The sequence below is a fragment of the Arabidopsis thaliana genome, chromosome 4 (assembly GCF_000001735.4).
Source record: "Arabidopsis thaliana chromosome 4, partial sequence".
In the NCBI taxonomy this organism is placed as follows: domain Eukaryota; kingdom Viridiplantae; phylum Streptophyta; class Magnoliopsida; order Brassicales; family Brassicaceae; genus Arabidopsis; species Arabidopsis thaliana.
Window position 1 is genome coordinate 18,487,217 of NC_003075.7, and position 14,474 is coordinate 18,501,690.

General features: G+C 36.5%; 2 protein-coding genes and 2 long non-coding RNA genes across 10 annotated transcripts; 2 read left to right on the forward strand and 2 right to left on the reverse strand.

The window, feature by feature from the left end:
• Positions 1–856: 856 nt before the first annotated feature.
• On the reverse strand, positions 857–1,099 carry AT4G09935. The gene has a single exon (NR_142316.1). It is a non-coding gene; the product is annotated as an other RNA (long non-coding RNA).
• Positions 1,100–1,217: 118 nt separating this feature from the next.
• On the forward strand, positions 1,218–10,050 carry ABCD1 (peroxisomal ABC transporter 1). 4 transcript variants are annotated; one of them, NM_001204043.2, is made up of 26 exons: positions 1,218–1,553; positions 1,921–2,065; positions 2,159–2,444; positions 2,746–2,970; positions 3,106–3,303; positions 3,440–3,894; positions 3,987–4,122; positions 4,198–4,276; positions 4,762–5,000; positions 5,091–5,395; positions 5,477–5,588; positions 5,666–5,821; positions 6,101–6,200; positions 6,280–6,388; positions 6,610–6,700; positions 6,970–7,094; positions 7,184–7,333; positions 7,415–7,532; positions 7,689–7,869; positions 7,969–8,127; positions 8,299–8,445; positions 8,515–8,748; positions 8,899–9,062; positions 9,141–9,193; positions 9,280–9,358; positions 9,451–10,050. In NM_001204043.2, the coding sequence occupies exons 2-26, from the start codon at positions 2,004–2,006 to the stop codon at positions 9,544–9,546; spliced, it is 4,059 nt and encodes a 1,352-aa protein (NP_001190972.1). In that variant the 5' UTR covers positions 1,218–1,553; positions 1,921–2,003; the 3' UTR covers positions 9,547–10,050. The 4 variants fall into 4 exon arrangements, with proteins under 4 accessions (NP_001190972.1, NP_001190973.1, NP_001328232.1 ...); NM_001204044.1 differs by having other exon boundaries at positions 1,221–1,553; positions 7,415–7,487; positions 7,686–7,869; positions 9,451–9,917; NM_120148.3 differs by having other exon boundaries at positions 1,231–1,553; positions 7,415–7,487; positions 9,451–9,990.
• A 935-nt stretch (positions 10,051–10,985) lies between these two features.
• Positions 10,986–14,466, forward strand: AT4G39860 (hematological/neurological-like protein; the record flags this gene model as incomplete). 4 transcript variants are annotated; one of them, NM_001342559.1, is made up of 6 exons in its annotated part: positions 10,986–11,415; positions 12,673–12,809; positions 12,894–12,967; positions 13,380–13,503; positions 13,585–13,896; positions 13,984–14,426. In NM_001342559.1, exons 2-6 carry the CDS (start codon positions 12,693–12,695, stop codon positions 14,254–14,256), a joined length of 900 nt encoding a protein of 299 aa, NP_001320170.1. In that variant the 5' UTR covers positions 10,986–11,415; positions 12,673–12,692. The 4 variants fall into 4 exon arrangements, with proteins under 4 accessions (NP_001320170.1, NP_001329274.1, NP_195696.1 ...); NM_001342560.1 differs by having other exon boundaries at positions 11,000–11,415; positions 12,670–12,809; positions 13,984–14,256; NM_120149.4 differs by lacking the exon at positions 10,986–11,415 and having other exon boundaries at positions 12,270–12,809; positions 13,984–14,466.
• Positions 11,084–11,315, reverse strand: AT4G09945. Its single transcript, NR_142317.1, has one exon. It is a non-coding gene; the product is annotated as an other RNA (long non-coding RNA).
• Positions 14,467–14,474: the final 8 nt, after the last annotated feature.

Genomic DNA, 14,474 nt, shown 5'->3' on the forward strand with positions numbered 1-14,474 from the left:
ACTTTATGACGTGACGTGTGTATTATGAAACTGAAAATAGAGTTCCTCCAACTTTGAATCTATTTTACAATTTTATTATTATTTTTTTTTTTTGTCAAATCATAGAAATTACATGCACAACTATCACGACGATAGAAATTTATAAGCACAATTAGCCAAATAAAAAAATCGAGGAAAAAGTTTCTAAATGTAGGCAATGCCCAAATGTCATAAATAGCCTACTTATTTTGTCAATCTTGTCACTTAGAAACTCGGCACTTGTATAAAAACGTTTCATTCAACTTTTGGTATCACATGTACATTATTCAATTGTGAATTCCTAAATTTATTGTGTGCTGTGATAATTCACCAGATCAACCAGTTTAAAGACCCGTGAACAAAAATGCCCATAACATTTTTTTGTATTGGGTTTCAATCAAGTTAAGGCCCATTTTGGTTTAGTATACGGATTGTGTTGGGCGAAAGGAGTGATGTAATATGTACTTATCAGAAACAAAGTAGGAAGACATCACAGTATCACAACATTGATTTGTGTGCTTCAATCATGCGGTGTACAATTTGCACTTTTCCCACTTCACAAAATTCACACCTTAAATATCAATTTGTGAAAAGTATTGACTTTTAACTTTACCAAATTAAACTCTTTTAGTGAACAATCTTTAACAACCATTTTATTTCACATATCTGATGACTCAATAATTCGTGCAAATTTCAAATGTCCTTGTATATTATCGTGTTTGAATTTCAACTTTTTTTCCAAACATGAAATAACAATCCATGATTTTATTGCTAATATGTCTATCATATATTTAAGTTTACAGACCAATCACAATTTCCTCAATTAGAAAAAACAAACTTACCAATGGAAGGATAGCAGTGTATGTCCATAGGACTCGACACTTCTATACATAGTACTATTTGTATTCAAATTATACATAAAGGAAATAAATCTGTCTATACATGGTTTTAGTACCAAGTTTTTTAATAAGAAAAAAGAAACAATTGATAGTTTGATACATTACCAACTAGGCTAAGATATTTTATTTATTTTTACAGTACAGCGTTAACATTTTTTTTAACGAGAATGAAACGGTGGCTAGAGTTACCTGAGTAAAAAATCTAAAAAATAAGGTAAAAATATCTGATAGCATTCGTAACGAAATCAATTAGTACTAGACAAGAAGATGGTATAAAAATAGAAGAAAAGTAAAAAATGGCACGAGTGAATATGTTCGCACGTGTAAAATAAGCGTCATCATCTTCTCCTCTTCCCAAGTTTCGGCTCTCACTTTCTCTCGTTCTCTCTCTCTCTCTCTATCTCTATCTCTCGATTTGGGGGAGTTCCGTCACGGTGGACTAGTACGTCTCGTTGCCGTTGGTGGCGTAGTCGGAATTAATTTCCTCGGCGTTGAGATTCACATGGTCTAGAATTCTAGCTAAGTGGTTGTTGTTGTTGTTACGATTTCCGATTTCTCGAGTTTTTTTTTTATATTTAGCTTCTGTTTCGTTTATCCCTCCCGGAGACACTCCTTGGTCGAATCTCTCATGCTGAGGTAATTCGTCATGGATTTGTTTAATTGCATAAGCTTTTTTGCAATTGTCTAAGCTTTTATCGGTTTGTTTTGTTTTTTGATTTACGAATCTAGATTTTGCGCTTTCTTATGTATGTAATCAGGATCAAATTTGCTGGGTTGTTAAACAATTTTTGTCTGTGTTAGGATTCTAATTACGCGTGTTACTATACATGAATCATTTTCATTGTTTTTCTTCTTGATCCAAAAGTGTGAGAATCTTACTTTAGGCGTAATTCACATTTTTTGCATTAATTTCAACGGTTACACGTTTTTTTTCTTTGCTTTAGATTTGTTATAATTTGGTTGTTCTAATATTCATAACCTTGGAGTTTTGGTATTACTTCAGGTGTTTTGGACACTTGTTGTCAAGAAGAAACCAGTTTTGGTTCTGATTAATCGTTGGTTGGAAAATATACTCAATTCCAGGCCATGCCTTCACTTCAACTATTGCAGTTAACTGAGCGGGGTCGGGGTCTTGTAGCGTCAAGACGGTAACCATTTCCTTGCTCTTCATTGTATTCTAGATGGAAGTTTTTTTTGTTCGTTTGGGCTCAGATTTCATCTTTCTCTGTTTCATTCTTTAGGAAATCTATACTGCTTGCGGCTGGGATTGTAGCTGCTGGTGGAACTGCTGTTTACCTGAAATCAAGGGTCGCTTCCCGGAGGCCTGATTCTTCGCGTCTTTGCAATGGTCAGAGTGATGATGATGAGACTTTGGAAAAGCTGACTGCAACTGATCAAAATGCAAAGATAACCACGAAAAAGAAGAAAGGAGGAGGATTGAAGTCTCTTCAGGTTCTGACTGCTATTCTTCTCTCTCAGATGGGAAAAATGGGTGCCAGGGATCTTTTGGCACTAGTCGCCACCGTGGTATGCATTTCCTCTTAATTAATAAGTTTTTACTTTTGTTTTATGTTTTTGCCCAAGTCAGATAGATTTTCTGTCTGGTTGTTTAAGTTTGATCTCGTGCTGTTGCAAAGTCCTGTAGATATTCATGGAAATTCACAATTGCGAACCGTTGCTTTATTGTTATGGAATACCGGGTGTCTCTCTTTTTAGCTGAAAGAAACACCAATCTAACTTTACGGCCAATAGTCGGGAAAAGTCTGGTTACTTCTCTTACTTATGCGGGACTAGTACTCTTTCCAATCTGTTATTCTATAACTTGTAGGTTTTCAGAACAGCTTTGAGCAATAGATTGGCAAAAGTGCAAGGTTTCCTTTTCCGTGCTGCTTTCTTAAGGCGTGCGCCACTGTTTCTACGGCTCATCTCCGAGAATATTATGTTGTGTTTCATGCTATCAACATTGCACTCTACTTCAAAGTACATAACTGGGGCATTGAGTTTGCGATTCAGAAAGATATTGACCAAGATTATCCATTCACACTATTTTGAGGTAGCAACTGCCATCTCTTCTGCCATTCAATTGTTTACTATTTCTTTAGATACGAGTGTTTTTGACTAGTGAGAGTATCGAGTATACTTCAGACTGCTGGATATCTCTTCACTCAGTTTTAATTGTTGTTTTCAGAATATGGTATATTACAAAATATCACACGTGGATGGTCGGATTACGCACCCTGAACAAAGAATTGCCAGCGATGTACCAAGATTCTCCTCAGAGTTGAGCGATCTTATACTGGATGATTTGACGGCGGTTACTGATGGAATTTTGTATGCATGGCGCCTGTGTTCATATGCTAGTCCAAAATACATCTTCTGGATACTGGTGATTCATGTTTAATCTTCTATACTTCAAGATTGACCTTATGTTGGGCCATTTATGCTGCTTTTCCTTGTATCCGTTCACAGTACAATTCTTTCGGTCTGGTATCTATAAACTAACCTATACAATTGTTGTGTAGGCCTATGTACTGGGGGCTGGGACGGCGATAAGAAACTTTTCTCCTTCTTTTGGGAAATTGATGTCCAAGGAACAGCAGTTAGAAGGAGAGTACCGGCAACTTCATTCACGCTTAAGGACTCATTCGGAAAGCATAGCATTCTATGGTGGGGAAACCAGGGAAGAATCTCATATACAACAAAAGTTCAAGAATCTTGTTAGCCATATGAGTCACGTGCTTCATGATCACTGGTGGTTTGGTATGATCCAAGATTTTCTGCTGAAGTATCTTGGGGCCACAGTTGCAGTTATTCTGATTATCGAACCATTCTTCTCTGGGCATCTAAGACCTGACGACTCGACCTTAGGAAGAGCTGAGATGCTTAGCAATATAAGATATCACACTAGTGTCATTATATCTCTCTTTCAGGCGTTGGGAACACTTTCTATAAGTTCCAGGCGGCTCAACCGACTCAGGTAATGCTTTATGTTGGATCTCATGTCAGACGCTTAAATGGTGAATACTGTTTAGCTGTTTCTAATTATTGGAATGTTGTTGCTTCCGGCAGTGGTTATGCTGACCGAATCCATGAGTTGATGGCTGTCTCAAGAGAACTCAGTGGTGATGATAAATCGTCTTTCCAGAGAAATAGAAGCAGAAATTATCTAAGTGAAGCTAATTATGTAGAGTTTTCCGATGTCAAGGTAGTTGGAATAGATTCATGTTACTGTAATCCTTTCCAAAATGTCGTGTTCTTAATGTTTCTTAACACACTCTAGGTTGTTACTCCAACCGGAAATGTTTTGGTGGAGGATCTCACCCTTCGAGTTGAGCAAGGGTCTAATCTTCTGATTACAGGTGAACGCTTTATATCTAGAACATAATATGACTATCAATTTCCCTTTTCATTGCTTTTTTTTTTTGCACAGTAAAGCGTATACCACTACTGTTTAGTTCTATGGTCCTTGAGATGAGTAGCAAAGATGAAAATCTCAGTACCCCTTGTTGTCCTTATGAAGTGCAAAAAAATGGGAATGTGAATTTGAAATACTATTCTGAAAGAATTAATTCTTCTTGTATTCTGGAAGGGATAGCACTATAAACTTGTCAAAATTAGATTTGGTATGCCTAGTTATTGACGAACCATTCATATCCAGCTCAACGACTAGGGTGTTAGTGGAATGCTGGCAACACATCATCTTCTGGGGTTGATTTACTGGACTATTTTTGGCTTTCTGGGTTTTCATTTTATGTTATATTGATTAAGCAATAACATCTAGATTCGAAATTTTGATTTCTGCTTACCTGATATATCATTATTTGCTCAACAATATGTATCGTAGGTCCTAATGGAAGTGGCAAGAGTTCCCTTTTCCGAGTATTAGGAGGTCTATGGCCCCTGGTGTCTGGACATATTGTGAAGCCAGGAGTTGGTTCTGATCTTAACAAGGAGATCTTCTATGTGCCGCAACGGCCTTATATGGCAGTAGGAACACTTCGTGACCAGTTAATATATCCTCTTACTTCTGGCCAAGAGAGTGAACTGCTCACTGAGATTGGAATGGTGGAGCTATTGAAAAATGTCAGTATCCTTGTTTCTCTATTCTATACTAGGATGGTTTAAGTTAGTGTTTTGTATGTTACGCTTATTTTTGTGGACTTTTGCTTGTAGGTTGATCTAGAATATTTATTGGATCGCTACCAACCTGAAAAAGAGGTTAATTGGGGTGATGAATTATCTCTTGGAGAGCAACAGAGATTGGGTATGGCCAGACTATTCTACCACAAACCCAAATTTGCAATTCTAGATGAATGCACAAGTGCTGTCACAACTGATATGGAAGAACGCTTTGCCGCTAAGGTTCGAGCTATGGGAACTTCTTGCATAACAATCTCCCATCGTCCAGCGCTTGTTGCATTCCATGATGTTGTTCTGTCATTAGACGGTGAAGGAGGATGGAGTGTTCATTACAAGAGGTTGGGATTGTTTCTTAGCCATGTTTGTGAGAATTATTAAAGTTTATTTTTATTTACTTATTAAAATGACTAAACCTTCAGGGATGACTCTGCCCTTCTGACGGATGCTGAAATTGATTCAGTGAAAAGTTCAGATACAGATCGGCAAAATGATGCGATGGTTGTTCAACGAGCGTTTGCTGCAGCTAGAAAGGTCTCAGCCGAAGTTTTATTTGTTTATTATAATTTTCGTTGACGATGGTTCTAACCTGGTTACTCGGTGCTTTGTAGGAATCTGCTACTAATTCAAAGGCTCAGTCGTACCAGACACAGTTAATTGCAAGATCACCTGTTGTAGATAAAAGTGTAGTGTTGCCTCGTTTTCCTCAACCTCAAACATCCCAAAGGGCTTTACCATCAAGAGTAGCTGCAATGTTAAACGTGTTGGTGAGCTTGAGTTACTAGTGTGAATTTTATTGTAGATAGCTGTACCAATCATTCTTAACTTAGATATCAATACACATGCTTTTTGCAGCTGCATTCATATATCCACCTTTTTCTCTTCCATTCTCCTCAGCTTGGCATTTCAGTGCATTTCTTTAGCTTCCTTGGAAACCCCACCTTTTGTTTTGCATTTCCACTTGGCTAACTTATTCGTCCTGCGCTGATGCTAATATTGATATTATACTTCTCAAAATAACTGACCACTTCATTGTTACATTTCAGATACCCACTATATTTGACAAGCAAGGAGCTCAACTGCTTGCTGTTGCTTGCCTTGTCGTCTCAAGAACGCTGATCTCTGACCGAATAGCCTCTTTGAATGGTAAACATACTCCATATTGTTACTTGATCAGTTTTATTGATAGGGTTCCTTTTCTAACAAGCAACCATGATTTTTGCAGGGACCACTGTGAAGTATGTCTTGGAGCAAGATAAGGCAGCCTTTGTTCGTTTGATTGGTTTGAGTGTTCTCCAAAGTGGTGCATCTTCTATAATTGCTCCTTCACTAAGGTAATCTTTCCTTTTTATGCATTTTTAGTGTTTCGAAGTCCCACCCGCTATGATCACCTTGTCACGACTTACTAAATTGCTCAATGAATTATGTTGTTTTCATTTCTTGCATGTTGATAAAAAAGCAAGTTATTGAACTAATTTAAAGTAGCTTATTAGTTATATTTATTAAACACCTCGCTAATATGGTTTCACATAACTCTTTTTGTTACACTCTTCAGGCATTTAACGCAAAGGCTAGCGTTAGGGTGGAGGATTCGTTTGACTCAACATCTGCTAAGGAACTATTTGAGAAATAATGCGTTTTACAAGGTCAATTCACGATTATGCTTTTTTCATGCATTGTGAATGATGATTATGAAGCATGAACTTGTGTTATTCAGTGCAACTTGACCTAAAAGAAAGCATGATGCGTTATTTGCACTTATAAGAAATATGCAGAGATTCTGAAAGATCCATACCAATTTAAATTTATATTGATTTGTGATTGTTCTATGCTTCTGTCTGTTTATATGTTTCTTGTAAGTTGATGTCGCATGGCTAGAGACACTAAAGATCTCATTGGGTTCATATCTATTCAGGTTTTCCACATGTCAGGCAATAGTATTGATGCGGACCAGAGACTCACTCGTGACCTGGAAAAGTTAACCGCTGACTTGTCTGGACTTCTTACTGGAATGGTAAAGCCATCGGTTGACATTCTCTGGTACGTACGCTATGTTGGATTGATTTCTAATATTTGTTTCATGGTTCTTGGTTTGAATTATCATAATGCAAAAAAAAAACAAATTGAAGGTTCACCTGGAGGATGAAGTTACTGACTGGTCAGAGGGGAGTTGCCATACTTTACACATATATGTTACTTGGTCTTGGTTTTCTGAGACGTGTTGCTCCCGATTTCGGTGATCTAGCCGGTGAAGAACAGCAGCTTGAAGGGAAGTTTCGGTAAGTTTTTTACGCTTCTTCCAGTTTGCATATGATTTGTGTTATAGCGACTATCAGACCAACTTCTTCCTGCTTATGTAGGTTTATGCACGAGAGGCTGAACACTCATGCTGAATCTATTGCATTCTTTGGAGGTGGAGCTCGAGAAAAGGCTGTAAGTTTCTTAATTGCCCTAGCTATAGCTGCTGGATTTTGGGTAGTTATTTTTGAATCAAAGCTACCGGAAGTGAACTTGGAATTGTTTTATCATTTATGTGATGATGGTCTTTTCATGTCAAATGTGGCTTCACTTGTGTGAGCTTTAACATGTCTCATAGGTGAATCTGCTCTTATTTTATTTCTCTCCATGGAGCAGATGGTTGACAAAAAATTCAGGGCCCTACTGGATCATTCTCTCATGCTCTTGAGGAAGAAATGGTTGTATGGCATACTTGATGATTTTGTGACAAAGCAACTTCCCAATAATGTGACGTGGGGATTGAGTTTATTGTATGCCCTAGAACACAAGGGAGACAGAGCACTTGTCTCCACTCAAGGTGAAGATCTGTCACACTTCATTGTAGTTAATCACTTCCTTGATTAACGTGAGCCAGTTAAGTATTTACATGTCCTCTACATGATGCTTTTGATACCAGGTGAATTGGCACATGCATTGCGGTATCTAGCTTCTGTTGTCTCCCAAAGCTTTATGGCTTTTGGCGATATTCTTGAACTACACAAGAAGTTCCTGGAGCTCTCTGGTGGTATTAACAGAATTTTTGAGCTCGATGAGTTTTTGGATGCTTCTCAGTCAGGTACTACAGCATATATAGGTTCACACTTTGGCTAGGCGATGCAAAATCTTGGTGCTTTATGTAACATATATGAAGTCATTATTCAGATTGTGATCTTTTCATGAACTCTTTCCATCATTACCTAATGTCTGTACTTGAGTTGATCATATTCGTTATGTCCAACTATTTTAGGTGTTACCTCAGAAAATCAAACAAGTCGTTTGGATTCTCAAGATCTACTTTCCTTTTCGGAGGTGGATATCATTACCCCTGCTCAGAAATTGATGGCTAGCAAGTTGTCGTGTGAAATAGTTTCAGGGAAAAGCCTGCTCGTCACAGGTTGGTGAATTAATCTCTGTCATTGAATTTATTGCATGAGCCCCAAGCTAACAGTAGCAACATTTTCAGGTCCAAATGGTAGTGGAAAGACTTCAGTATTTAGAGTCCTTAGAGATATCTGGCCCACTGTATGTGGAAGACTTACCAAACCATCATTGGATATCAAAGAACTTGGGTCAGGGAATGGCATGTTTTTTGTCCCGCAGCGACCTTATACATGTTTAGGGACACTGAGAGATCAAATTATATACCCTCTATCTAAAGAAGAAGCAGAGAAAAGGGCAGCAAAGTTGTACACCAGTGGTAAGTCCAAAAATTCACTTACTTCAAAAGGTCTAGTTGGTTCTCAAATCACATGATCTATCTGTTACCACCCTAAAAGAATTGAAGTACAAGTTAAGATATTTGATCTTCCTATCTCTCATATGTGTGGAATATTGGTGTGAGTAACAGGAGAGAGCTCAACAGAAGCTGGAAGCATTCTGGATTCTCATTTGAAAACCATTCTGGAGAATGTTCGGTTAGTTTATCTCTTGGAAAGAGACGTAGGTGGTTGGGATGCTACTACCAATTGGGAAGACATATTATCTCTTGGAGAGCAACAGAGATTAGGCATGGTAAGTCTCTTGTAGAGCAACACCAGACTTATATAGTTTATGATTCAGGTGAATAATCTGACTTGGTTCGTATTGTAGGCACGTTTATTCTTTCACAGGCCGAAGTTTGGAGTCCTTGATGAATGCACAAAGTAAATGATCAGTCTTTTCCTGCAGTATCCCTGTACTTTTACAATCATCTTCCCTTGTAATTATAAATCTGCTCTTTGATTTGCAGTGCGACGAGTGTTGATGTTGAGGAACAGCTCTATAGAGTTGCACGAGACATGGGAGTCACTTTCATAACCTCATCACAAGTAAGTTTCTTTTCCATACACTCTTTAGTCGTTACCATGAAACCACATCAGAGCTCTTAACAGAATCTAATCAATTTTCTCATAAACCGCAGCGGCCGGCTCTGATCCCATTCCATTCCTTGGAGCTAAGGCTGATTGATGGAGAAGGAAACTGGGAGCTCCGTTCGATCGAACAGACAACAGAGTGAACTCAGCAAAACATTTTTAGAAAGGTCTATATAGTTGTTAAAGAAAAAAGTAATAAAGTTAAAGCCATTAGACGATGCAAGCTATATGGTATGTAGTATATGGATTCTTCCTCGATCGCAAGGAGTGGAAGAGAATGCGTCGATGCTAGTGCTTTTGTTAGAATTGGAGGATTTGATTTGATTCTAGATATATATAAATGTAGGCGATTGAATTGGTGGAGCATTTTGAGTTCTCCTATGGAGTATGGTCTTAGCTTTGAACAAACAAAGAATATAGTGATCACTCAAATAATGTACAGTTCGTTTCAATTTCCTTTGTTGGGATTAGTTTTTCTATCTTATAATTAAAAGAATGAAATTGAAGTGGTTGAATCTTTGCTCGGTTACTTTTGTTGCCGATATGTATTCAAACTGAGTTTGGAATGGTTCAAGAGATTTGTTTAATATTTGGTATTTGATTTGAAATTGAATGGTTAAAGGAACTTATAACTTTAACACTGTCGTGCCAGAAAAAAAGCTTGGTAACTGAAAATTATTACTATATACAAAATGAATTCACAACTGATTGGCTTTACCTTAGAGAAGGAACTAGCTTCCCAGAGTAGGTCTATTTTGAAACAAGAAGAAGATCGTTTTAAGTGAAGTATCAATGATTTCAAGTGTAATCAGAGTCGAGAGTTCCGGTTATGTTGATGCTACAGCGATGCTAGTACCGAGCCTTGTTCACTCTTGTATTGGTTAAGATATAGATTTGAAAGAAAAATCTTACAGCCTATGTCACCGCACCATAAACTATTTCTCTTTTTGTATTTTTTGGGTCAAAACCCCACCACAGACTATCTTCGATAATACGTGCATGAGCCAATGGGCTTCTTTTTTTAAAATATAAATAAACAAAAAAGAAATCTTTCAAATTTGTGGGTATGTGTAGTTGAAGATGTTACTTGTGCATGGCGACAATTAAACTTGAGAAAGATTTATTATTTGGTATTTGGAAGAGAGTTACAGTTTTATAACAAGAATTGGGTTAGAGAAACTTTGGAAAAATTCTTAAACCCTAAACCCATGGAGCTAATAAAAATCTTTGTGACTTGCTTTCTCCTCAAGAAATATAATTGATGTTATTGTATGAAATGAATACAATTAATTATTAATAAGATTATCAACTCCCGTTTTTCTCTTATTCTTCTTCTAGTGTCTTCTAAATACATTTGAAATCGTAAATAAAACAAGTAAACAACTCGTTCCCCTAGATATATACATACGCTTAAAAGTAAACGTTGTATGCAACGGTAACTTTCGTAATAGTAATGGGGAATATGTAATTATTGTAATGTAACGGTAATATTTTGTTTTATCAAAAAAAAGGAAAATAATTAACCCACACGACTCTTTAAATACGGCCTTTGCTTCTTCATTAACAGATCAAAATTCTCGTACTCAAGAGAGAAAAAAAAACCCTAGAATCGAATCCTCTCTACAAAAGTCCTCTTTGTAGAAAAACCTATTTCTCAATCGATCAGTGGTTCAGAGAATCTCTTACGGTTATGGTTCTGTTCTAATTTAATCGTCGTAGCTAGTGCGAAGATCCGGCGATGAAGACTTGCATGAAAGCGATGGCGTTGAAGAAACTCGCTACAGAAGACTCATCGATCTGCCGCCGAGTCACCACCGAGATTCGCTCTGTTTTGCGGTTCTAATGATTAATTCAAGACAACGTTGGGCTTCGTGAATCGTGACAATCGACGACATAGAGAGAGCTTCCCGATCACGGTGGTGGAGGAATGCTTTACCGCGATACAGATTTGTCGTGGATTAGGGTGCAATTTTTCAAAGCCCAACAACATCAATTCTAGCCCATCAAAACAGGTCAATTCTCAGCCCATTCATCTTTTAATTTTTTCTCATCCCAATAACAAATTCACATTACAAATAGGGTTTTATACACGGATTTTTTATATATAAATAATACAACTTTTTATTCAGGTCTTCTTTTTTTTGGAAATTTTAGATAGAAAAACTTTAAAGTCTTTTTCTTATTATTTTAAATAAAATATTAGATAAACAGTTTTTTAGGTATAAATAATATTTTTATTTTTTATTTTTTGAAGTGTTAAATTTTATATATGTGTAAACTAATCGGACACAACATCCCGTCCATAATATGAGGTCCTTCAGCGGTGTCATAGGTTCAACATGTTTACACATCATTTGAATTTAACACTTTTTTTTTTTTTTTTTTTTTACTAAAAATACTTTTTTTGATTTTTAAAATAAAATATTATTTTCTTATTAAGTATACATAATATTTTTATTTTTTATTTTTAAGTGTTAAATTTTAGATGTGTGTAAACTAATCGGACACAACATCCCGTCCATAATATGAGGTCCTTCAGCGGTGTCCTAAGTTCAACATGTTTACACATCATTTGAATTTAACACTTTCTTTATTTTCATACTTTTATTAAACTTAATTTTAAGGTTTGCAAATAATGTTATAAATATATTGATGTATGTTAAAAAATTTATCACTTAATTTTAGACATAATTTAAAATCTTAACACTTATTTCTTTTATTTAAAAACATTTATATATCAATATCTAAACTGTAAAGTTTTTTTTTGTTTTTAACTTAAATTTAGATAAACAGTTTTATTTTCTTACATAATATTTTTGTTTTTAAAAAAAAGTTGTAAGTATTTTTGTTTAAATGTGTAAAAAGAATTGAATGATAACAGATTCTTTACTCACAGAACAAGAGATATTAAATTTTCTTTATGTTTATAGTATTTAATAAAGTTTATAGTATTTATTTCCATATATACATTTGTTTCTGTAAGAACTATCCATTTGATACTAGAATAAATTTCTTCATTTGGATTAGATTGTTCAGTACAAAACTCTATTTCTGGCATGTCAATAAATAACAAATGCTAATTTTGGCTCTTAATCTTGTTGATAGAATACTAAACTTGCAATGCTTTTTACACTAATCTTTATCTCTTTATATATTTATTTTTAAAAACTCTTCTTTCCTTTTTTTCTGATTTAAAGTACAAAAAAAAAACAATACATCTTTCCATTGAACTAGAAGAAAACATTTTCACTGTCCTTTTGAATCAGAAGAAGAAAGAGAAAAAAAAGAGATGGAGAGAAACACGCCGGTGAGAAACCCTCACACTTCCACCGCCGATCTGCTTTCTTGGTCGGAAACTCCTCCTCCTCCTCACCACTCAACCCCTTCCGCCGCTCGTTCTCACCAGGTCCGTTTCTTCAACAAATGTTCTCACTTTCTCTTTCTATAGAGAGAAGCTGAGGTTTTTTCTTCTTTCTTCTTTCATTTTCAGCCGTCCGATGGAATCAGCAAGATTCTAGGCGGTGGTCAGATCACAGATGAAGAAGCCCAGTCGCTTAATAAGCTGTAAAAGATTCATTTAATCTCTATCTCTCATTGCATTACCAGATCTAATAAGTATACCTGGATTTGTTTTTTGTATTACAACTGAAACTTAAAGTTTAAAGCTTTGATCTTGTGATTCACCAAAATGGTTTCTTTGAATGATGAAGTCACTTCTTTTTCTTAGTGATAAATTTTTATGAAAGGGATTGGTCAAATGCTTTTTGGCTTTTCTGAGAAGTTTTAGTGTTAATAGTATTTTATTACATTCTTTGTTCATCAAAGCCCCACACCATTTACATGTCAAACTACTACTGTTCATTATCTAATGAGGAGATCTTTGTCTTCTTTGTTATTTTTGATTGTTTCATTAAGTGACTTCATCATTACATGTAAAGGTCTTTACCGGTCTCTAATATGGCGCTTTTTGGTACAGAAAGAATTGTTCAGGGTACAAGTTAAAAGAGATGACTGGTAGTGGCATATTTACTGATAAGGGAAAAGTTGGATCTGAATCCGATGCTACTACTGATCCAAAGACTGGACTCCGTTACTATCAGGTAGCTTACTTGTGTCTTGTCTTATGTTTCAACAGATTTAGACAAGTGTAAATTGAAACGATTGTTATGTGAATTTTGCAGCAGACTCTGAATGGAATGAGTCAGATATCTTTCAGTGCTGACGGTAATGTTTCCCCGAAGAAACCAACCACTTTAACCGAGGTTGCAAAGCAAAGAGAGCTGAGCGGGAACTTGCTAACCGAGGCGGATTTAAAGAGCAACAAGCAGATATCAAGTGCTAAGATTGAAGAGATCAGCGGTCATGACATCTTTGCACCTCCATCTGAGATTCAGCCTCGATCTTTGGTTGCTGCACAGCAAGAAGCTAGAGGTAACAGAGACATGGGAGAGCCTGCACCAAGGAACTTACGCACTTCTGTTAAAGTTTCCAACGTAAGTCTTGCCATTGCTTTTGCTTTGAGAGGAAACTCAAACTTAGTGCCCAACCAAATCAGTAAATTTTCTCTTCTATTCCAACAGCCTGCAGGAGGACAAAGCAACATACTATTCAGTGAAGAACCTGTTGTGAAGACATCAAAGAAGATACATAACCAGAAGTTTCAGGAACTCACAGGCAACGGCATTTTCAAAGGCGATGAATCACCTGGTAGTGCGGATAAGCAGTTAAGCTCAGCTAAACTCCGTGAAATGAGCGGAAACAACATTTTCGCAGACGGAAAGTCAGAGTCCCGAGACTACTTTGGCGGCGTGAGGAAACCTCCCGGAGGTGAAAGCAGCATTTCATTGGTCTAATAAGTAAGACTCGGGGCTGTATGGTATTATCCGCGCATATGCTCAACTCTCACATTTCAGCTTCTTTAGAATTTAGTTTCTTAGAGTCTGAAGAGAGCTCATTGTACGGATCCTTTAAAACCTTTTGGTGTTGTCTCTAATACTTGAAGTTTCTTAACTGTTTCTGCATTTCTCCTACTCTTCACTTAAAAAACAAGTATGGTTTCAATACATCATCG

Coding starts and splice junctions, on each gene's coding strand:
- ABCD1 (NM_001204043.2), top strand. CDS start 2,004: ATGCCTTCACTTCAACTATTGCAGTTAACTGAGCGGGGTCGGGGTCTT. Junction 4,123..4,197: donor TAGAGTTTTCCGATGTCAAG/GTAGTTGGAATA, acceptor AACACACTCTAG/GTTGTTACTCCAACCGGAAA. Junction 7,095..7,183: donor CCATCGGTTGACATTCTCTG/GTACGTACGCTA, acceptor AACAAATTGAAG/GTTCACCTGGAGGATGAAGT.